Genomic DNA, 23,679 nt, shown 5'->3' with positions numbered 1-23,679 from the left:
GAAAATATTCTTAATATTATAAATATACACGCGTAAGCAGTGCTTATCTTGATCACTGCATCAAAAGATATTGAAACTGTATCAGTGGCGTAGCTAGGGGGGCACAGGGGGCACATGCCCCCCCGAAACGTATGGTCGTACGTACAAATATTTTTATTTTTTTACTTTTTTTTCTATGGTGTGCCCCCCCCCCGAAACAAAATCCTGGCTACGCTACTGAACTGTATCGTTGCATTGAGTTTTTTTAATTAATTTTAATCTTTTTCTTGTAGGTGGATCTTGTTTGCATGACTTCCAACTGCGGTGCTACGTTTTTAAGAAGTAATTTCCTTCATTATGGTGACATATTTCATAAGAACCGATTATTTGGTTCTACTTATACTTGAGTAGGTCTTTACCATAATTAAGAACGATAGAGGTATTGAAACTAGTAAGCCATTAAGTCTGTGGGTAATTTCTAATTTGAAAAAGATTCGCGAACAACTTCTACAAAACGTTTTACCCATGCCTAAGATGATGTTAAATTAATTTAAAAAAGTGTCACACTGTTTTAATTTTAAGGTCAGATTGAGCATGCTTTGCCAGACGATCTAATTGCTAAATTTGACGAAAGAGTTCAAGAAGAGGCTATCAATATGGCCGGACTGACTGATTTTTACAAGTTAATAAAATTAAATGGAATTCTGTGATAACAGAAGCGCATTCGGTTTTTCCAAACAATGCTTTATAATGAAAGGGCTAAGGGCTAGTTTGAATTATGGGTTTTTGTTTGTTTAGGTGCAAAGAATGCCACACAGGAGCGACATTAGACCCCGAAGTGAAGTACTTCCATTGCCCAAATACAGAGTGTCAAAAGGTACGTTCTTCGAAGTCTATTTCACCTCCACCGGAGTAGATTCCTATAATGCCTTCCATTCTGATTCAAAATCGTATTGTTGAAAAATTATTGCCGCTTCGATAGCGTACTTGGTCTGAAAGTAATCAATGTTTTCGTATTTCATAATTTGTTATTCGATTCACTCGCAGATCTTCTGTAAGTTGTGCGAGGTGGATTACAAAGACCATCTTCAACTTGCGTGCAATGAAATTGAGAAAGAAGAGGAAACCGATATCAGGAAAAACTTGTGAGTTAAAATTACATTTCCTTCAGATTTTCCTACAAACAATTTAATTTCTAGTTAAAATGGTATTTTTAAATCTTCTATGAGATTTCTACGTGCTTGTTTCTAAACATTGAGTTTACCATACGGTTTTTAAAATTCTCACGATCGTAGTAGGTTGCGAAATAACTGAATAACGGAATAACGGTTTTTATCTTATCAGCGAGGAGAAGATGTCGGAGGCCAAGATCCGAACTTGCCACGCTTGTAAGTCCAAATACACCAAAGAACCGAACACGTGCAATAAGATCACTTGCAGATGTCAACGTACTATGTGTTACATGTGTCGAACACCAGATGTGAGTATTTTTAGGTGTTCCCGTATTTCAACACATCTGATTTCCGTTTGGCTGTATTCTTTCCAGATCGATTACCAACATTTTTGCCAGGATCTAAGAGATCCCGGCTTACCGTGCAGGAAATGCAACAAGTGCTTTTTATGGTCACAAGCCGACGAAGACGACGAGTTGGCCATCAACGAGATCAAGAATGAAGCTCTAAAAGCGAGAACCGATAAAGGTAAATTTTTAACTTTTGGCTTGTTACGGATCCTTTTTATAGCACTGTTTTCATTTCAGGTTTTAATGAAAGTAAGTCAATCGGAGCTCCGAAAGACCGAATGAACGAGCACCTTCTGCAACTCCCGGCGATAAACATTGCACTTCCCCAAGTACAGGAAGTTGGGAATTGGATTTTTCCACAACAACATCATGGGATTGGAGCTCCGAATCCGGCTTATCTTCAAGCGAGAGTTCTATATCCAGCCCCTTTCGCCTTTAACGCTCTTAATCCGCCACATTATCCGGGTGTAGGTCACAATTTTCCTCACATTTAACCTAGAGCCCTTTATCCTGGACCACAGCAAGTTGTAGCTCCTCGCATTCAAAATAATAAGTGTTCGTTCTGTAAGTATCAAAGTTTATTTTTTTCATATTGCAAAATAGTTAAAGAGAAGAATTTCGAAAAGACACACTGTATCTTATTCGAGCCTAATATCAAAGCAAGTTCCAACGCGATTCAGGCGCGGTTCTTGACAATCGTTTTTGTGATAAACCCCTTTACACCAATAGGTTAAAAACTATTTAGATAGTTGATTTGTAGGTTTTGAACTCTCGTGTAACTGAAAAAGGCGATAGCATAAATTATTTTGGTCTTAACTAATTTGTTAAAAGTTTTTATCGTTTGATGGCGCTTAAATGTTTCCCCGAAAGATATTTTACCCAGTATAACTTTCAATTTATGTTATCGCTTACTTTATTTTTACAAGCAACTTATGATAATTTTATGAAGAATTCAATATGTAAATCTTTTTTTTTCAGCATCTTATTTCTACAAAGTGGCAGAACCTTATTTTATTTGAATTTTAACTATCTTTTGTTTGAACTTAGCAAATGTTTTAATATTTTTCTCTTAATGCGTCCAATATTTTTAGAAAAATTCATTTATCTTAATTTTTGTATTACGTACAATGATAAAAAGTTCTAATAAAAAGTGTATTGATATTTTAATAGAGTTACAGTTTTGATAATTTAAAGTTAAATACAAAAATAATGATAAATAAATCGGGGGTACTTTGATTGGTATTCGTAACGTGGGCAACGTTAAGGAATAAGGGTCATCTGACACATTCATTTACTCGAAGCGGTCATCAACGCCAAATTTAGTGCAAGGGGGGCCGATATACTCGGATTTGTATAAAATCTAGTAGTTTACAAATAGTTAACCAATGGATTTAACCAATTTTGATTAGCACGATTTTATGTTCCGTTTGCTCTTTTAAAGGGCCTTTAATCCTAAACTTGAGTTTAATTAACGCGTCTGACGCTCATTACGAAAACAGGCTACAACGATTGTTCTTCGGTATTGGTCTTATTTGCTTTGACTGATAGTTTTACGTTTTGCAAAGATGAAACATTTATCCTAACGAGCCAACTTGTTTTCGAGGCGTGAATAAATATAGTCCGAGGAGCGATGGTGTTGTTTTCCCATTTTTTAGATTATAAACTTGCTTTTTTATCCAGATATTGTACATGACCTTTAGGCCAACTTGTTTATTTCGCGCCTCGAAAACAAGACGTTACGTACGAAAAGTGTTAACAAGTTTCGCTGATATCCTTCCACTCTATGTATGCGAGTGGTTTAAATAATTTTGAAAGCAATATACAGCAGTATTAAGTATTTATGACATTTATGCTCGCATTTATGTAATGTTTACAACTATCCAAAATGAATTTTATCGAATTTTAAACTTTAAAATTTGAAATTGTTTTCAAACTTGAAAAGGCAATGTTGTTAAATCATCGGAATCATCGTTAAATTTTACAACTTAAATTCCAAATATTCATAATTATCAAAAAAATCCGATATTAATCCAAATAATCCGATAATTATCCAAATAATCGGATAATTATCAAATGATCGGATAATTTTTAAAAAATCCGATAATTTAAATCGGGATTTTTTTCCCGAAAAAATCTGATTTTTTGCCAACCTTTTAAAATTTCTAAACGAAAACAATATTAACTTTAATAAAATTAACGAATTATCGCTTCCATTTCATCGATTAAAAAATATGTATATGCCCTTGGCTAATGTATTAGCGTGTTTCCTTAGTTCTTTTCTTTTGAAAAAAGCGACATTATATTTATACCAACGTAAATTGGTGTATGGAAATTGTACAGTACTTAAAAAAAGTAAACGCATCATTAAATTTGTATACGACAAATCCAAAAAAATTATATTTTGCTATATTTTTGATCTTGTATGTTACAACTGTAATAAATATTCAACGAATGAATTTCATAACAAGTTGGCAAGCCAAAATATACCTATCCTCGGAAGAATTGTTCCTAGTGGTATTAATCTCTCGAGATGACCCTTAAAGATATATCCGCAATTCAGATTTATTTACTAAAAACGTAATCCCGGTTCAATCCCGCCCGGTATAAAATTTTAATTATAATTAAAATAATTGAGACGAAACAACCGAGTTTAATTTATTCAGAATAATATAAATTAAGTAGTTACAACAGCGAGTTAGACGTACTAAAACAATGCACAATTGAATTTAACCCTATTTACGGAACAAGTTTATCAGTTAAATATAATACGAAGCAAATTTTAATGAAAGAAATATCTACAGGGGCTATTTCTATTTTTCTCGCTTACGAAATACTTGCCGCATCATTAACGCTCATTTTATTTCAACACTCGCCCTTCATGAAGATACCGTAGAATAGCTAAATTCGACATCTGATAGTGGACGACTCGTAGACTTCCTGTTGACGTTGTGACACATACCGCATGAAAAAGACCAATGCCGTCCAATTTCCAATATCATATAATGACTCGCACACCCAGGAAATCAATGACTGCATTAGGAATCGTAGATATCCAAATATCCAAACAATAGAAAATGTAATTATAGCAAGAAGTGCGACACCTTACCATTAACAAACAGGAATTTTCAACGTTACTATAATGAAACCGGATAAGCTAAAGCATACGACGTGCACACTATAAAGTTTTTTTTTAGTCGATTGTGACGTGTGGGACAATTCAGTCCTCTCGTCCAGTTGATTAATCAGGGCGAGATATGTGTAACGGCCACGCCAACGGGGTGATACGGGTGGGGATACCCGTGTCGGAAGTATTCCGACCACCCGTTGGGGGATTGGTGGTCGTGCTCACACGGCCATAAACAAACTCTGCCTCCCAGACGCTTGGGATTACAGGAGTACGCCACTACTCCCGGCACATTATAAAATGTCCTCCAAAACTGGACGTTTTCGTGAAAAAAAACTAAAAATATTTAGATAAAAATATAAGATCAAAGAATAGCCAAAATCAAACATCTCGATCAGTAAAAAAAACATACGACCCTTCCTTTGCCTAAAACCCAGATACATGTTATATTAAAAAAAAGCGTATCCGAAAAAATAAACCTACTGGCAATTAAAGAGTTTAACAACGTCATTGAATAATTTATATATATAGCTAACAAGATTTTTAACATTAGATCGAAACCTTCACGCTATGGGAGAAAATTAAAATTTTTGGGGCGAGATTTTGGAGAGTTAAGAGCTCTGTGACGTCACTTAACGTTAAATTATTTAGCCAGGGCTAGAGGAAAAACGGTTGGTCCGTTAAGGTTCAAATTTTAAACCAACGTTCTTTATTGAATTGTCTAAGGACATTTTTAATTTTTTTTAATTTTAAATGAATTTAAGATATTTTAAATTAATTTTAAAGAAAGTTATTGCGTATTATTAGAACCAGATGGCGATAGCGCTACTATGTCCAAAAAAGTTATCAGTATTGAACACACCGATTATTATACGGTGTCTTTGCGCCATCGCGAAAAATAAAATGGCCGTTATTGATGCACAAGCTCGTATTCAGTTAAGCCTTGGACAAATGTATAGTTATGGTAAAATAAATAATCAGCACCAGCGAGGTAGGCTAGTGTGGCCGAGGGGTTACGGTCGTTGTCTGTGAAGTTTGCAGCCTGCGTATTGAATGTTCGAGCCTCGTCATGATAAGAAAAGTATATATAAATAATATAGTGTAATTTATAATATCGAATAGACCGATACACATATAAAACAGGAAAGACGCTTTTACAGGGGTAACGGACATGTTTGGCCGATTTAGTAAATACGCCAAGCGTTACTAGATGGCACTACCAGTCGAAAATTTAAAAGTCTTTTTATTGGCTAAAAATCGCGAAAAAAACTTTGGTGTAACGGTAGTGTTTGACACTGCCAAATTTATTTCAGTTGAGAGTTTAACTTTATATTTTTATTTCAAAGATTACTAAATATAAAGTTTAATAACCTTTTTCCATATATATATATATATGAGTATCTTCTTAAAGGGTGCCTTTTTTACCTAGTATAGTCTTTAATAACTTATTTTTATGCAGTAACAAAACTATGGCAAAATGTTGTGTCCTGAATTGCAAGGAGAAAGGAGTATCAGCCAATGTAAAGACAATAACTTGTTCTCATTTTCTGTGTTTATAAATTAAATGCATTCTAATTTATTAATTTAGGTATCATATCATAAAATACCTTCCTACAACGACGAGCCAATGAGACAGCTATATAGTACTGGTAACGTTGATGATATGATAATACTTGTAACGTTGATGATATGATAGTACTTGTACCATTGATGATATGATAGTACTTGTACCATTGATGATATGATAGTACTTGTACCATTGATGATATGATAGTACTTGTACCATTGATGATATGATAGTACTTGTACCATTGATGATATGATAGTACTTGTACCATTGATGATATGATAGCCCGCTGATCCAAAAGGATCTCCCGCGAAAGCGTTAAAATTATCATTTGTTAAATAAAGTTGTCGTTAGTTAAAATTTCGTTCCAATTATTAAAACTACCAGCTCTCCCAAGAGGCAACAATAAACTCTTAAGCTGAGTTTCTAATTTTCAGTATAGCGTAACATGTATCGATGATTCTGTGGTAGAACGCTCACTTGTCATGCAGGAGAGCTCAGGTTCGAATCCCGCTTGATACTATCGCTAAACTATAGCAAGACGTATACCGTAAATATTTGGTGGAAATCCGGCCATTTGGACGTTGAGACGTTTACCGTCACCCTCAGCACTCGGTCCGTCCCAAAAGTCAATTACCAGTAGAAGTTGGAGATAAGTTACGCAGTACATACAATACGCAAACACACATATCATTCAACAACACGATACGAACAAAACCACTACACGAGCTAACACACGACACAATACACACGAATGGATATCGTACACAATGAAACAAGTTGGCAAGCCAAAATATACCTCTCCTCGGAAGAATAGTCCCTAGTGGTACTAATTTCTTGAAATAACACTTTAAGGTATATCTCCGCAATTTAGAGTTATTTGTTAAAAATGTTATCCCAGTTCTATCCCGCCCGGTATAAAATTTGAATTATAATTAAAATAATTGAGACGAAATGACCAATTTTAATTTATTCAGAATATCATAAGTTAGTTGTTACAACAGTGAGTTAGACGTACTATAACACTGCACAATTGAATTTAACCCTTTTTTACAGTACAAGTTTATAAGTTGAATACATGTATAATACGAAGCAAATTTTAATGAAATAAATATCTACAGAGGGTATTATAATCTAGGAGGATGTAAATTATGGAGAGGAAATTATGAGGTAGACTGGGTAGGTAGGCTGAGCAACGTTAAACCATTGAACTGAATAGAATATAGACATCTAGTGGAAATACTTTGAACTTAAGAAAATATTATACTCTGCTAGTTGTTGGCACGCCACGTGTTTTTATAGTTTTTACAATGAAACAAGGAAAAACGTTCAATTTAATTTTCCAAAAACACAACTATACTGTTTTTACCAAAGTAAAAAAAGAGACAAATATTGGTAAATATATATTGTTTAATTAGATATCACAATATTTTGCCACAAAAACCAAACATTTAGCTTCCTCCACTAATTAAAATCAGTTTCCACTATTAAACCAAAGAAAAACCCGTTACTCTTTCTTATTTCATACGTCTAGCAGACGAAATTATATGTACTCGCAGATATTTTAATCTAGTAACGCTGCCTGCCGTAAGATGGCGCTATAGGCTTAGGTTAAAGTTTTAGCTCGAGCTACGTTACCGTAGGTGCGACGGGGAGCCCGAATTGGGGGAATACAGTTTTCCATTCCAGGATACTGGTCATTCATATTCCTAGTTATAATGACCGTTCGCTTTTTGGTTTATAATTTTAACGGAATCGGGCTGATTTTAATTAAACGATAGTTTATCGACATTTTGTTCAAATAATATTCCCTAAGGCCGCGCGATAAATTTACGAGAATAATTTCCCGTCGCCGTTATATCGAAAATTTATTGGATTCGGGATTGCCAGAACTGTAATGTTGTGGGCGAGTGATTAGAAAATAAAACGGCAACCAGAATTAAACAAAATTATAAATGTTTATTTTTATTCAGAACAGTCTATGGAACGTTCTAGATTTAACTTTCATCAATAACCCAACAATATATATCCCTTCTACGTAATTGTACAGAACTGGTACTTAAGTGTCTAAGACTAGATTTGTCTTTGTTCATCGTGATTGAAACATAAACCAAAACACACTTACACTTAAGTAAATATTATAAATTATACTGAGTAATTTTAACTAAATTCAAACTACCTAACTATAAACTCCGTCTTAATTAACAGCTGAGAGCTGTTCGCTACTAATTACTTCCAATCTTCTTAATTAGCCTCACAGGTTGAGTTGACAATTTCAAGGGTATAATTAGGTTATTCCAATTAAAAAAAAATAACAATCAATTTTATCTTACAGCTGACTTGAGTTAGTTCACAATTACTTTAACACTTTCAGTCTTAAGCACGCACTGTTCATACACTTAAGTCCATTCACTCACGTTCCAAACGCGAAACACAATTTAACTCTTTTCTTGACCGAAGACTGAAGACCGAACATACTAATTAAAACCGCAAAGTTACCTCATAACTTTTGACCGACACCAGGACCGCGTCCTGTAGTAGTTCGTCTGACAGCCAAGAACTAAGAAAGACTAAATCTTATATACCTTTATTTCGTGTTATTTTTTGACCCCTCGAGATTTGACTTAAGTTAGAAAAATTGAAGAGATTATATTTTTACCCGGTTTGATTGATAGTTCTCCACGCGGTGGCGCTATATTATTACTTTTATATAGTTTCCGCGGGAGTTTTGAATAATTATCCTTTTTCTAAGCGTTATTAAAAGGTAAAAAACCCGCCTTATCATAATGGTTTCTTTACTTTTTATATTCCTAAAGGAAGGCAATGGCTCGGCGGTAAACTATCTGCATTGTAACGATGAGACCCGAGTTCAATTCTTGAACGCGATCAAATAAATTAAAATACTCAGATATTTAATTAAATATAATATTAATATAATTTATAAATATTGAATTAAATATAAGATTAATAAAATTTATTAATATTGAATTAAATATAAGATTAATATAATTTATAAATATTTTATTAAATATAAGATTAATATAATTTATAAATATTTAATTAAATATAAGATTAATATAATTTATAAATATTTAATTAAATATAAGATTAATATAATTTATAAATATTTAAAATGATGTAAAATAAATTATAGTACCTAAAATTATAGCTTTGTAAATGACATTCGCCAAAGCTGTTTTTTAGAAAAACACCGTAACTTAACAAGCGTTGGTGGCTGAGTGGTTAGAGCAAATCTCTTGCACGAGGCAGACCCGGGTTCGATTCCCGGCCGGCGCCAATAAATCGCAAATTGTTACTAAGACGAATACCGTGAGCAATTGGTGGAAACCCTGCCATTGGGCGTTAAGAGGTTGCATAACACTCAGCATTCGGTCCGGCCTAAAGTCATTAAGTAGAAGCTGGAGAGAAAACGCCCGTACAAACACAACATACTCAACATTTACCACCATCATAACACAGACGCACCACAATATCTACACCCACAACCGACATAACCCGAACTCAACATGCACATCCATCAAAACACAAACACAACAAACTCAACACTCACAACCATCATAACACGAACACAACATTCGTAACCTACGCATAAACATTACAACTACGTAAAACTCCGAACCGTCACGACGGTGAGCGAAAAAACACCATCCAAACCAAACCGCAAATGAATCCGTTAGCGCTCACCGTCACACGGTGGTTTTGCCAACCCTTCGAGAAACTGCGAACGCAGAGATTTCGAGAAACTGCGTACGCAATGATTACACTTTGCTACACAAATGCGTACGCGTTCGCACGACAGACACACCCACACACCCACACACAGACACGGTGATTGTATAACCCCTCCTAGGGGACTTTGTTCCCTCGGAGAGGTAAAAAGGGCTTCCATATTGCCAAAACCACGTAATCGCACAACTATGTACACAAATCGCAAAAAAACTACGTGGTTTTGGAAATAAAAACGTTTCACCAAATCCCAGAAACTGCTAACGCGGTGAGTGCACTTTGCCCATAAACTGCGAACGCCCAGACAGACAGATAGACACGGTGATTGTAATACCCCTCCGAGGCTATAGTCTCCTCGGAGACGTAAAAAAGGGGTTACTGTAGAAACAATATAGAAACGTTGCGTGTAATTGTCTGACGTATAATTAAAATGTCACAACAAGAGCCTCTCGATCTTAGCACGCGCTTTCGCCCAATAAACCTATATTTATAAAATCGCGTGCCGTTCTTCCAGAAAATATAAATGCAAAACAATGTTATTCGAGTGCCAATTTAAAAAATTATATGTTTTAAAACACGCGGATATATCAAATCAGTGGACGCTGATTTTTCAATCGTTATTGGATAGACTAACGGCAGAAAATTTAAGGTACAGTCGCGTGCGAGTTGTTAGCCTACCTGATTATTATTATTATTATTGTCGTATCTTCCAACAATCTAAACGAACCCATTAATTTCCAATTTATGAACAATAACGCACTAACCGCTGAGATAATTTTAACAGGAATCGAAAAGGTAGGGTAATTGGTTAAAACTATTTATCTGGATGCCAACCTTAAATGCGTATCGAGTGTTAGATAAGTTTATAAATCAAGGTTATACATTCATCGTCGTCAGAAATACGTATCAATTATGTTTTTCAAGAGCACTCGTCACGTCGTAGGGAAAGTGTTGATAGATTATCATTATTTGAAAATTTAGTGCGAGGCGCTATTATTAACCAAAACCATTTAATTTCAATTAGAAAAGGAGAATGTTCCAAGTAAGAAAATCAAGCTAAGAATCTACATGCCTTGGTTCAGGTCCCAGAGGGTCCCTTAGAAATTATAGACATTAATAGATTTCCAAATGTTCTATCCGAATATCAAATTGATGAAAAAATATTAAGTCTGTCTTCCATATTAAATTGATAATATTTTATGGTCAGAGTTAGCGGTCGGTTGTAGGCTTTTCATAGTGTCAGAGGTAGCTTTAAAATATATACATGTTCATCTAATTTAATGGAACTAGAAACAATACTAATGAAATTTATTTATTTAATGAGAACATATTTTAAACCATACCTCACTCGAAATTACCTAGAAGCGTTGCAATATATCAATCTCAATAGCATAAGTTGCACTTTTATAAAAACTGACATCAAATTTGTTCATCGAGTTATAACTTCACGAATTATTTGCCCGGAAATATTAATTTTCTAGCTTTAAACTGTTCTGAGAAAAACCACAAAAAATAAATACTTTTTATCCTCTGCCTGATTGTCCCATCTCAATGACGCGTATGATGAAAAACTGTAATTCTTTCGGCGAATCCATTGAGTTATTTAACTTTTGAAAAATAACCTAAAAAAGTATCGAGATCGCTAATGTGGAAATTTACAATTTTTTATGTATTGGCTTTTAATTTTTCTTTTTCTAATAACGATGCTACAAAACACTTCAATTTAATTTAAATTATGTTTTGTATCGATTTTTCAACATTATCTGTACCACCTTTTTTAATCAGAAATTTCTAAACTGTTTTATGTCTCAATAAACACTAATCAATTCAATATATATACAGTTTGTTACGGATAAGCATGTCAAAAATTAAGTGACGTGTTCTTTGGGTCATATTTAGTCGAAAATGTCTAATGAACATGGGTCCCAAAATGCATTGCTTCCGAGTAATTGGCCCTCAAAATTCGGCTTCTAAAACGTCGGAAAACGGGCAAATGTGCAGTTTCTATTATTCCTTGGACCAATTGTTTTCTTTTACTAAGCATTTGTTTTTTTGTCGAAAAAGATAAGAAAATTATAACTATTATCAAAAGTGCGATATTAAATTAGGATAAGTAGGATTAGTGTGTATATTACATTTTACGTAAAACGAAGGTGTTTCAAAGTGTCGCCGTTGTTCAAATGAACGTTTCTAATTGAATTGGGATCTTTTTATTCATTTTTAATTTAATTACATTTTATTTTCAAAATGACACGCATGCACCCGTCGTACAAAGGATTCTTGAACCCGTTGGAAGATTCCAGGCGTGTTACGGATAATTTCACAGTCATCAATTATTCGTTGTCGTAGGTCATCAATGTCGCGAACTTTAGTCTTGTAAACCAAGTCTTTAATGTGTCCCCAAAGATAAAAGTCGTAAGATAGGGAGATAGGGCTGTGCGAGTACTCGAACATCATGGATTACTCGGAATTGATTGAGGTCGAGTACTCGAACTCGACCTCAAATAAGTAATTGGAAAATACTCGTCGATTATCGAGTACCAAAAAATTGCATAACTTTTTGGGGTGGCAATAATAAACGGTGACCCTTTGAAACACCTTCGTTTTACGTTAAATGTAATTTACGCATTTATCCTACTTATTCTAATGTAATATCGCACTTGTAATACTAGTGATCGTTTTCTTATCTTTTTCGATAAAAAAAAACAAATGTTTCGTATAACGAAACAATTGGGTGCAAGGAATAATAGAAACTGCACATTTGCCCGTTTTTCGATGTTTGGAGGCTGATTTTAGAGAACCAATTACATAATTTTTGACATGTTTATCCGTACCACCCTGTATACATATAAAAGTATTTGATCGTAATCTACTAACTTCAACACTCGCCCTCGATAAAAAAAAACTTTTTCGTATGCGGATGAGGTTCAGCTGGTGACGATTGTATTCTTGTAAACTAGACCCCGACGCCGCGTTATTTTCGGCGTCGGCGGCGGCGCGAACGGCGTACGCCGATTTTTTTGGCGGCGGCGGCGTTTACTTCAAATACATCGGCGGCGGCGGCGTGACCCGGCGTTTATATATATACATTTTTTTAATACTAAAAAACAACCTACTGCTCCTCGTTTAATTTATTCCTAGCATATTTTGATTGCGCTAGTTTGAAATAAAATTAACAGCAAATTATGATTAAAACAAATATTTATTGAAATTATTTCAATAAATATACCATATCTGAAACATCGTGTAACTAAATACTACTATCTTAGTAGTTAATACAAAATATCAGGTACATCACGTATATTATACAAAATATATCACAGTCTCAACTGATAAGAAAGGCCTTTACAATATGAAAGTTACTGTGTATAAATAACGTTTTATGAACTTTTGAGGGGTTCAGACTAGATCGCTTTGCACTGACTAAAATTCCTGCTGCTGAAAAAGCCCTTTCCGAAGGAGAACTTGTTGCAGGAACACTTAATATGAAAGAAGCTAGTTTAGCTAAATTAGGATACATTTTTCCATGAATTTTCCACCACAGAACTGGATCTTCTACTTCGTCTTTCGTTTCCAAGTACTTCCTTATTTCATTTTCAATATTCGTTGGTTCAATCGTTCTTATGTGCTTTTTTAATAATCCACTTCTGGTTCGCTTCCACGAAGGTTCCTTTTCTACATGTAAATTACTTTTATCCAGATTCTGAAAAGGAAAAAAAACAATTAAGATTAATATTCCCAGTTTCCATTACTTTTTAGGCTTTTCCTCACATTTGTTTCTGAAGTTAAGTCAATTTCATCTGTGGAAATATTTATCGAGTATTTTTCCAGCAAGCGTTTTAGAAAAGAGTCTTTGGTCTCAAATTTATCTACTAAAACTTTCTGAATTAGGGGCAAGTTTATAGTTCCAGGGTCAAGTAAAGATGCACATAAGTTTTCATCATTATAAGGTATACGCTTATCCAGATTCCTTAATAACACTTCACTGGCTCTGTTGTAAGTTCAATAAAGACTTCAGTATACAATTAAAAACCAGTATTTTAATGACATAACTAATCGTGGCTGCTCTCAGAGCTGTGTCTACAAAAAAGTGCCTAACTTCCCAAAGCTCACACGGCCCCTCACCTCTGCGCTCCACTAGCGACATCTCTAGTTAACCTATCAACATCTCCCCCTCTTCATAAGTTGAACTTGTACAGAGATTAAATATTTAGTTACATTGCATATATAGTCTACATTTATGTATAACGACTTGGCTGGGCTATTTTGGAACGGTCCTGTAGCTGGTGGTGGTGAGGGTCCAATTGTTCTAGGGGTTGACCCTGACTAGGTTCGCTTTGACAATCCCTTTGCTGGAGTGCTTCCGTCTGTTCCATGTAGTGACCTTCTGCGTCGTAGAAGTTCTGCTGGGTCGTCCATTCGCTGCTGCCTGTGGATATTCCAGCCTGGTAGAGCTGTGATATTCTGGGCCACCTGGGAATTGTTGGCGCTCCTTGTGGGACTTTGGATACGAATCCTGACGAATTGTTTTTATCTGGCTTTACTCTTTCCTTGTATAGGTCTATTATCACTCATTGACTCTTCTTCCCTCTCAACATTCTGATGAGGCCACTCCGACTGGTGCTCTTTATCCCTCTCGTTGTTATTTGTTGTTTCGTGTAGGTGATCTTCGTCGCCCTCTTCGTGATGTACTCGTGCATATAAACTGGGAGCGTCATGTGTTACAAGATCCGGCTGTTTCCATTTCGTCCTACCCCTGTCTGAACAATTTGGTGCTCGGTTTCTCCTGTCTGTTGGCTTGGCTTGGTCCCATATTTCGCGTTTGATAGTAGTTGTCTCTCTGTTGTTAACGGGGCGGAGATGCCACTGATTCCTTCTATAGGTACGACCATTCTCTGCCTTTACCAGGTATGACCGTATACCAACTTTCTTAGAACACGTTACTGGGATCCATGGTGTATGTGATTTCCGAGGGTCCATCCTGAGGACTTGACCTGTGTAGAGTTCGGGGAGGTCTTGTGCTCCTCTATTGTAGTATTTGCACACAACTCTGTTCCTCCTTGCTATCCCCTGTGGGACCCCTTTTATTACTTCAGGCTTTAACTTATCTCCAGGTAGTGGTAACAGTGTTCGTGTTCTCCTTGAAAACAGCTTTTGGGCTGGACTCGAGCCATCGCATTGAGGAGTGTTTCTCCAGTCCAGGATTGCCAACTGGATATCTTGTTTCGAATATATTGCTTTGTTTATTAGTTTTTCCACCACCTTTACAGCGGATTCGGATTTGCCGTTAGCTTGGCTATAATATGGTGACGACGTGATGTGTACAAACCCCCATTGATCGGCAAACTTGGCGAACTCTTCACTCACGAAGTTTCTAGCATTGTCTGTCACCAGTATTTGTGGTATTCCGTGTCGAGCAAAATGCGCTTTCGCACATGATATAATGGCATTCGATGTTAGGTTTGGTTACTTATCCATTTCCCAGTAGTGGCTGTAGTAATCAACGGTGACTACAAAGTCTTCTCCTTTGAGGGTAAACACGTCTTGCGCTATCATTTGCCAAGGTCTAGTCGGTATTTCAAATGACATCAGGGTTTCTCTTTTGTGTTTTGTCAAAAATGCGTTGCAAGCATCGCTTTTGGCTATATAATCCCTGATTTCTTTCTTGATTCCTGGCCAAAATATAGTGTCTCTTGCCTTCCTTACGGTGGCATCCGGTCCTAAGTGTGAGTAGTGCAACTTCGAGAGCATTTCTTGGCGGCATGTGGTCGGAATATACAGACGCTGATCCTTAATGATTAAATCATTTTCTGTTGTAAATGAGTGGGCTTCATTGTGATATTGTCGTAGTTCGTAGGGGAGATCCTTTTTCATGTTCGGCCAGCCATTATTTATAGTCTTTATGAGATTTTGACTGAAGAGATCGCTCTTTGATTTTTCTTTAATTATCTCAAGCGTTTTCGAGCTCACTGGAAGGTATCTCTCTTCTACTATTTCCGCTATTTCTGCGTACAGCGTCTCTTCTACTTGGTGTACTTGTTCTACCTCCATGCTTGCTGCGTCATAGTTCGGTGGTGTATTTTGTACGTAGGCTCTACTGAGCATGTCCGCGACGTGAAGTAAAGATCCTGGCTGGTTTTGGATTTTGAGGTCAAATGCCTGCAGACGGAGTAACATTCTTTGGAGACGCTTTGGGGCTGATCGCAGTGACTTTCCAAAGATGGGTATAAGGGGTTTGTGATTATTAGGACTTCGGAGTGACCCACTAGATATTGTTCGAATTTCTGTCAACCGAACACTATTGCTAGACATTCCTTTTCGATTTGAGCGTAGTAACGTTCGGTCGATGTTAGTGCTCGAGAAGCGTAAGCAACTGGTTGTCCTCCTTGCAGAAGCACCGCTCCCAGTCCTCCTTCCGATGCGTCACACTGGACTACAATGTCCTCTTTTGGATTGAAGTATACCAGTACCGGTGTCTTTGAAAGAGCTACTTTCAGTTGCTTGAACGCCTGATTTTGTGCTGACTGCCATGTGAAAAGACTTTCTTTCTCCATAAGACTCCTCAAGGGGGCAGTGATCGTTGACATGTCAGGTATGAATTTTGCTAAATAGTTTACAGTTCCTAGAAAACTTTGCACCCCCTTCTTGTCCTGGGGTTCCGACATCTCCAATATGGCTTTTACCTTATCTGGGTCTGGGCGAAGGCCATCCGCTAAGATGATATGACCCATGTACGAAACTTCTGACTGCGCAACTCGCACCTTCTCTCTATTGAACTTCAAATTTATACCTTTAGCTCTTTTTAGCAGTGCTTCCAGGTTTCGGTTGTGGTCTTCATTGCTTCCTCTATCGTATCGCCGCAGCCGAATACAAGTATATCGTCTGCTATGTCTACTATTCCTTCGAGCCCATCCAACACCTCCAAGAGCCTTCTTTGAAATTCCTCCGGGGCCGACTATATTCCAAACGGCATCTGACAATACCTGTACCGTCCAAAGGGTGTCCAAAATGTAGTGAGGTAAGAGCTTTTATCTGATAATTTAATTTGGTAAAAACCCTGCTTTGCGTCCAGTACCGTAAATACTTTAGCCTTACTGAGTTTGTGAAGAATACTGTCTAAGACTGGCAATGGGTATCGAGGTCTCCGTATTGCTTTGTTTAGATCCTTTGGATCAATACACAGTCGTAACTTGCCCTTTTGGTCCAATATCATGAGACTACTTATCCAGTCAGTCGTTTTGTCACTTTTTTGATGATACCCATGTCCGCTAGCTCCCCCAGTTTCTTTTTAAGAGTGTCCATCATCGCCACCGGCACCCTTCTCGGTGTGTGTTGTACTGGAGGAAAAGATGGGTCGACGTCGATGTGGTATTCGCCTGGTAGCCCCCTTACTCCTTTAAAGACCTCCGGGTATTTATTTAGAATTTTGATTGCTGTATCCTTGAAGTGTGCTGGTATAGGCCTTGTTCGCTCGGCCTTAGTGCTGCCAGTCAGCGCTACTTCTATTTTGTCGCTCTTTATACCGGTGGCAACCTGATTGATTTCATCCTCCTCGTTTACGGTGATTAGTCCTAGTTCCATACATGTTTCGGCTGACAGCAAGTTCATATGCGCGCCCTCTACCACGATGAAGGTTAGAGTTACCCGTCGCTTTCCGTAGGAGCACTCCAACGTTGTCTGACCAACTGGGTCGAGTATATGTCCGCCATACAGTCTCAACTGGGTATCTGTCGGCTGTAAGTGAACACCTTCCGCCAATCTTAGTGCTTCCAAGTCAAAAATGGAAATAACGTTGCAGGTGGCCCCGGTGTCCAGCTGGCATTTAATCTTGGTTGCTGGTCCGTGGTTATCGTATACTGTTAATAGTTTATAAATTTTCTTCCTATTCCTTGCATTGAGCGCTGCGACATCTTCCACAAAGAAGAAGTCATTATGCTCATCCTCTGTGATGTCACGATACTCGTCATCCAATTGATGTATATGTGCGTTTCGACCTCTGCGGTTGTTATGCTGTTCTCTTGGTGGTCCCTGGATTCGTGTATGACGTAATCGGCCCTGCTGATTTCGAAATTGATTGTCATCTGGACAGCAGGCAGCAAAATGGTTTAGTCTATTACAGTTCGTGCACGCTCGCCCATATGCTGGGCATTCTTCCCTACTCCGCGCATACCTGCGACCACAGAAATGACAGTCCACGGTCTCACTACTTCGTGTCCGCCCATATAGTCTACGGCTTCTCATCGGTCTACTGTTCAACCGGTCGTTTCTCCTGCTTATTCTGTTCTCAAGGTTATTCCGGAAACCGGATCGCTGCCTAGTTACTCCTAAATAGTCGATATCACTCGTGTCCGTTGCCAATGAATCTTCCGTATGTAGTATAGTCTGCGCGCTATCTGTAGTTTCATTAATAGTCTTCAACTGAGCCCGTGAAGTGGCGCTCACCTTCAGTGTCTGGATCACGTGAGTCAGTGAAATGTCAGTGGCATTAAATAGTGCTGCCCTGGCCTCCGTATCCGTGGTGGTAAGTACCAACCTATCTCTGATCAGCTCATCTTCCAGGCCTTGTAACTTGGGGTATTTGCACGGTTTGATTAGTTCTCGCAGACGCACGTAAAATTGGTCGACGGTTTCATTAGGCTGCTGCTTTGCTTTATGGAACCTGTCTCTTTCAAATAGGACGTTATTCCTTGATTTAAAATGCTCTTGGAGGGTGTCTAATATTAATTTTGTATTTAATTCTTCATTCTCACCCAGTGGCGGTTGTAGCAGATTCCTCCATATTCGTTTACATTCATCACCCATAATGCTGCGTAGCGAGGCACACTGCCGGACGTTTTCGGTTTTATCCATTTTAGTTGCGAGGTAATAATCTTCGAATGCATCCCTAAATATGGCAAAATGTTCTTCGGTATCGCCGGAACAGCACATAGGCTTAGGGATCGGCACACTGTACGACGCCATCTTGATTGCCAAGGGTTAAATTCCGTCAATAGGACCAATCCTGGGTGCGAAAATGTTCAACGAGCAATATAAGCTACGGGACGGTTAAACTTGGGTACCTTTACTGTCTGACACCATGTTGTAAGTTCAATAAAGACTTCAGTATACAATTAAAAACAAGTATTTTAATGACATAACTAATCGTGGCTGCTCTCAGAGCCGTGTCTACAAAAAAGTGCCTAACTTCCCAAAGCTCACACGCCCCCTCACCTCTGCGCTCCACTAGCGCCATCTCTAGTTAACCTATCAACAGGCTCTGTACATGAAATCTGATGGATACAAGTACTCCATTCTACTTTTTAACCTAAAAAATATTTAAATTGTAATTACAAATTTTGAATCAATCGTTTGCCATATCCCATCTCCATAACGTTGCAACTGCCCAAAATAATTCCACGCTTCACTACTGCTGATTGCAGAACTTTTTTAATGCAAGTTAACTTTACACTTGCCACGCTCCAAATCATCATCTCTAATTATATGACTCATTAACCTTTTAATGAAGTTAAAAAAATCTAACGTTTAAGAACTATCTCACCACGTGGATTCAAATATTAAGCCTTGACCCTAACTAAATAGTGCACATTATCTCTGAACGCACTAAAATACCAAGGTCGCAGACTCGCAGGCCGACCTTTGACGAATAGCTAGGAGGCTGCGAGACAAGCGCGCGAAAGACACACAAATGGGTTAGAGAAAGCACAAGATTTTCGTTGAAAACGACAAAAACCATGTGGCAGCACTTTTTACACAGTTAATAGGCGTCGCGCCGGGAAATAATCGGCGGCGGCGGCGGCGGCGGCGCGCCGGCGCGTACTTCGGCGGCGTCGGGGTCTATTGTAAACCCTCTCTTTCTAGAGTCTCGCTTCCCTATCAATGTGCTTAAAATCCAGCTCGACGGATTAAAATGTTGAGGAATTACATCTTGCAGAGTTGACTACTGCCAATCTCGGCGGACCGTGGTGAATTACGGTGAATTATAACTGAATTGTTGCTGGTTTAGTGATTGCTGGACCTATTAACAAGAAAGAGACATTGTACAAAACATAAGTCTTTTGAAGCTCTAATTATATATACAGGGTTTTTTTGCTCCAACAAGTTTTTTTTTAAACTATGTTTTATAGAAAGTTGAAATTTTTATGGGACTATATACATGCCGGGGGACAATCGCGGACAAAATTTCATCGAATTCAGAATTTATTTTCACGTATTTCCAAAACTTAATTTTTCACCGCAAGGTGCTGGAATTAATTTGTCAAAGGGAAATTTGTAGAGCGTCACCCAAAACAAAAGAATATCGTTGGTTCGAAAAAATTAAACAAATTTTTCACTGAAAAACACGACTTGAAAAAGTGACCAGTTGGGCTAGCAAAATGTTTATTTCTTTATTTTTTATTATTTTTGTTGTAATTGCACTATGGTATTTTTTTTCCTCGATAATTTTCCATTTCTACAACATTTATTAAAATTGGCCATTATCCCATGAGCGCTAAGTATGTACGGTACCTTAGACCTTTGTCACCTTAAGCATTTTAATTTAAAATAAAACTATAAAATAGGTTGCGAATATGACTAACTGTAGGCCTAGAATAAACAACTACATGTATTTTCGACAGCACTCTACAACTTTTTCATTGAAACGTTTTTTCTAGCACCTACCAGTAAAAATATTTTTTACAAAAACCCGAAATTATTTCTGATTTTTCTGCAATTTAGGATTTAAAGCGACCCCACACTAAAAATAATAATCTGAAAATTTCGCAACTCTATCTCTTGCCGTTCCTGAAAAAAATGCACAGTCAGATCAATTCAAAACAGTATAGCGTTGTTATACAACGGGGGTAGAGCACTCGCTTGATAAGCAGAAGGGCCCGAGTTCAAATCTCGGTAGCCGTATTTGTTTTTATTCAATAGACAAGTGGCAACATTTGAAATCATCTACGAAATAATTTAAATCGGAGACGAAATCCCGTTATATTTAAATAAAAACCGAAATGTAAAATTCTTTTAACTATTTATATACGCGTCTGCTTCAGCTGAATTTCTAATTTTCAATTATGATTAATATTTTTCGGTGTTTCTGTGGTAGAACACTCGTCTGCCAAGTAGGATGGCCCACCCGACGCTTACGCAAATTGATAATATGCCATATACCATGAACATTTGGTGGAAACATGGCTAATTGAATGCTAAGACGTTTAACCATAAATGTATAATATTGTTACATAAGTGTGACACTTCCTATTCTTCACACGCGTAAGTTTTACTTTTGCAGACTGCATTATGGGCTTCGTCGCCGTTTTTCGTCCGCTTGCTAATGCTTCTAGCGCCTCGATAGGGGGAGATTTTCTTCTTGTGATGACGTCACTCCGTTACTAGCTCACACACACACACACACACACCCACTCACCCCCAAACAGACATGGTGATTGTAAAACCTTTCCTAGGGAACATAGTCCCCTTGGAGAGGTAAAAATTAAATCCTGTGTAATCTCTCCACCGGTCTAGCTTTTACCTCTTCGGGATAACGGTATTGACTTCGCTATGTGTGTGTGGGTGTGCCACGTTGTTCGCAGTTGACGTCACGGGGCAAAGTGTTAGCAGGAGGCAACCTTAGGCAAATTGTTATCATTGTGTTCTCAGTTTCCAGAGACGTAGAAAATGCAACTTTTATTACCACACCAATTACTTTATCTTAGACACGAGAAGTGGTGTCGCAGTCCCCTTGGGTGTATTCGTGTGTTGTGTTTGTTTTGTGCTTTTGATAGTTTCTTTTTTTTGACGTTAAAGAGTGCTGAGGGTTACGAAAAACGTTTCTATATCCAAATGGCAGGGCTTCCACCAATTGTTTAAGGTAAACGTCTTAGTATCAAGCCAATAGCTTTGGTTAGGATTTGAACCCGGGTCAGCTGCATAGTAGGCACGTGTTCAACCATTTTTTATTATTATTATTAACTTTGTTGTGTACATTAGAATTATGACAAACTTTTTTATATGGACATACTTCCTCTTGTTAGTACACTAGCCCTTCTACAAAATCACCGAATTAGAATTATGACAAACTTTTTTATATGGACATACTTCCTCTTGTTAGTACACTAGCCCTTCTACAAAATCACCGAATTAAAATTATGACAAACTTTTTTATATGGACATACTTCCTCTTGTTAGTACACTAGCCCTTCTACAAAATCACCGAATTAGAATTATGACAAACTTTTTTATATGGACATACTTCCTCTTGTTAGTACACTAGCCCTTCTACAAAATCACCGAATTAGAATTATGACAAACTTTTTTATATGGACATACTTCCTCTTGTTAGTACACTAGCCCTTCCACAAAATCACCGAATTTAGTATTGGGTGGAAAAGACAACATCCGTTTCGGTCTGCAATTGAACCCGATTTTATTAAACTATTTTACGACTGAGCCACCGACGCTTCGCCATTGTACAATAATTTCACGAATAGGAGCGCATGTAGTATAGTCGAAAAATAAATTCAAATTTTTTATATTAGACCGCAATGGACTGGCAATAGTGGCGTACTCCTGTAATCCCAAGCGTCTGGGAGGCAGAGTTTGTGAATGGCCGTGTGAGGACGACCACCAATCCCCCAACGGGTGGTCGGAATACTTCCGCGGCGGTTGTCCCTATCCCTGTCCCCACGTATCCCCTCGTTGTCATGGCCGTTAAACATATGTCGCCCTGATTAATCAGATGGACAAGCGGACTGAACTGTCCCACACTTTACAATCGCATAAAAAAGAACATCGCAATGAGTCGGCTGAGAAGCGTTCCTGGGTCTTTCCATTGATATGCAAGTGTATGACAACAGAGCCAGCGCCACCTCGCTTCATATTAAGAAATTTATTGGCATTAGAACGAATTAAATATAAGTGAAAATAAACTTGCAGATGTTTTAGAAAAAGCTCACATAAAACCGAATCTAGTAGATGATGCGTGTACTTAAATGGAGCCCGAGATAATTTTCCGTTTGATGAACTCGCATTCGTACGAGAAGAGGTACTATATTCGGGGTTCGTACGGAAACTGGATAACCTGGAGAAGTCTGAAATTTTCAAATTGGGGAAAACGTCAGTTATTTAAATAATATTGTAAAAAAAAAGTCAGGGATAAGTAAGGGATTTTATTAATCAACAAACTTTGCATCGCAAAGAAAAATTAGGTATCTTCTCTTGGGCGCTCATGTCTGGCACCTTTTCCCAAGAGAGGATATAGACGCTCTCAGTATGTTGTTATAAAATATAATTCAGTTTGTGATATTTAAAAAGAAAATTCATTTTGTACTTTTACCTATGAAAACATGAAAATTACCAGGAATATTACCAAAAGGGTCAGGGATATTGCCAAAAAAAATGGTCAGGGATAACCAGGATAAGTCAAGGATTTGAAACCCGAAAATTTCATAAGAACCCTGCTATTAGTTTTTAACTTTTAAAACATCGCTTTATAAACATAAGCGTGTTTAAAAATGTCTATTAGCATTCGATCTCTTCATAAAATGTAGTTTTATTTGTAATTAAGTCTTCTTGATTTTAGTTACCCCACCAATATTTGAAAAGTGTGCAGTTTATGTATGGGACGTATTTTTTTAAATTGATCTGGATCTAAATTACCAGGGCGTGGTTAAAACGAGAATGCAAAATAAACAGGTTAAGACTCCTCGCAAAGGTAATAGGGGAAACTTGTACTAAGTGTCTATAAGTTTCCCCTAC

General features: G+C 37.4%; 2 protein-coding genes across 3 annotated transcripts in view; one reads left to right on the top strand and one right to left on the bottom strand.

The window, feature by feature from the left end:
- Positions 1 to 2,633, top strand: part of LOC149943761 (E3 ubiquitin-protein ligase RNF216-like) — a 30,762-nt gene extending 28,129 nt beyond the window's left edge. The window contains exons 4-11 of one of the 2 annotated variants that reach the window (XM_090175016.1): positions 273 to 321; positions 562 to 661; positions 778 to 856; positions 1,027 to 1,124; positions 1,324 to 1,459; positions 1,550 to 1,679; positions 1,739 to 2,065; positions 2,480 to 2,633. In XM_090175016.1, the coding sequence (XP_090031142.1) occupies positions 273 to 321; positions 562 to 661; positions 778 to 856; positions 1,027 to 1,124; positions 1,324 to 1,459; positions 1,550 to 1,679; positions 1,739 to 1,995 (849 nt within the window). In that variant the 3' untranslated portion in view covers positions 1,996 to 2,065; positions 2,480 to 2,633. Of the gene's footprint in view, positions 1 to 272; positions 322 to 561; positions 662 to 777; positions 857 to 1,026; positions 1,125 to 1,323; positions 1,460 to 1,525; positions 1,680 to 1,738; positions 2,066 to 2,479 lie in introns of both variants that reach the window. The other variant, XM_090175014.1, reaches the window with a different exon arrangement.
- Positions 2,634 to 15,405: 12,772 nt separating this feature from the next.
- Positions 15,406 to 16,116, bottom strand: LOC149943760 (uncharacterized). The gene has a single exon (XM_090176184.1). The coding sequence runs from the start codon at positions 16,114 to 16,116 to the stop codon at positions 15,406 to 15,408; it is 711 nt and encodes a 236-aa protein (XP_090032310.1).
- Positions 16,117 to 23,679: the final 7,563 nt, after the last annotated feature.

The sequence above is a fragment of the Leiobunum rupestre genome, chromosome 5, assembly GCF_980474605.1.
Source record: "Leiobunum rupestre chromosome 5, qqLeiRupe1.1.hap1, whole genome shotgun sequence".
Taxonomy (NCBI): Eukaryota; Metazoa; Arthropoda; class Arachnida; order Opiliones; family Sclerosomatidae; genus Leiobunum; species Leiobunum rupestre.
This window is presented reverse-complemented; position numbering and strand designations above follow the sequence as displayed.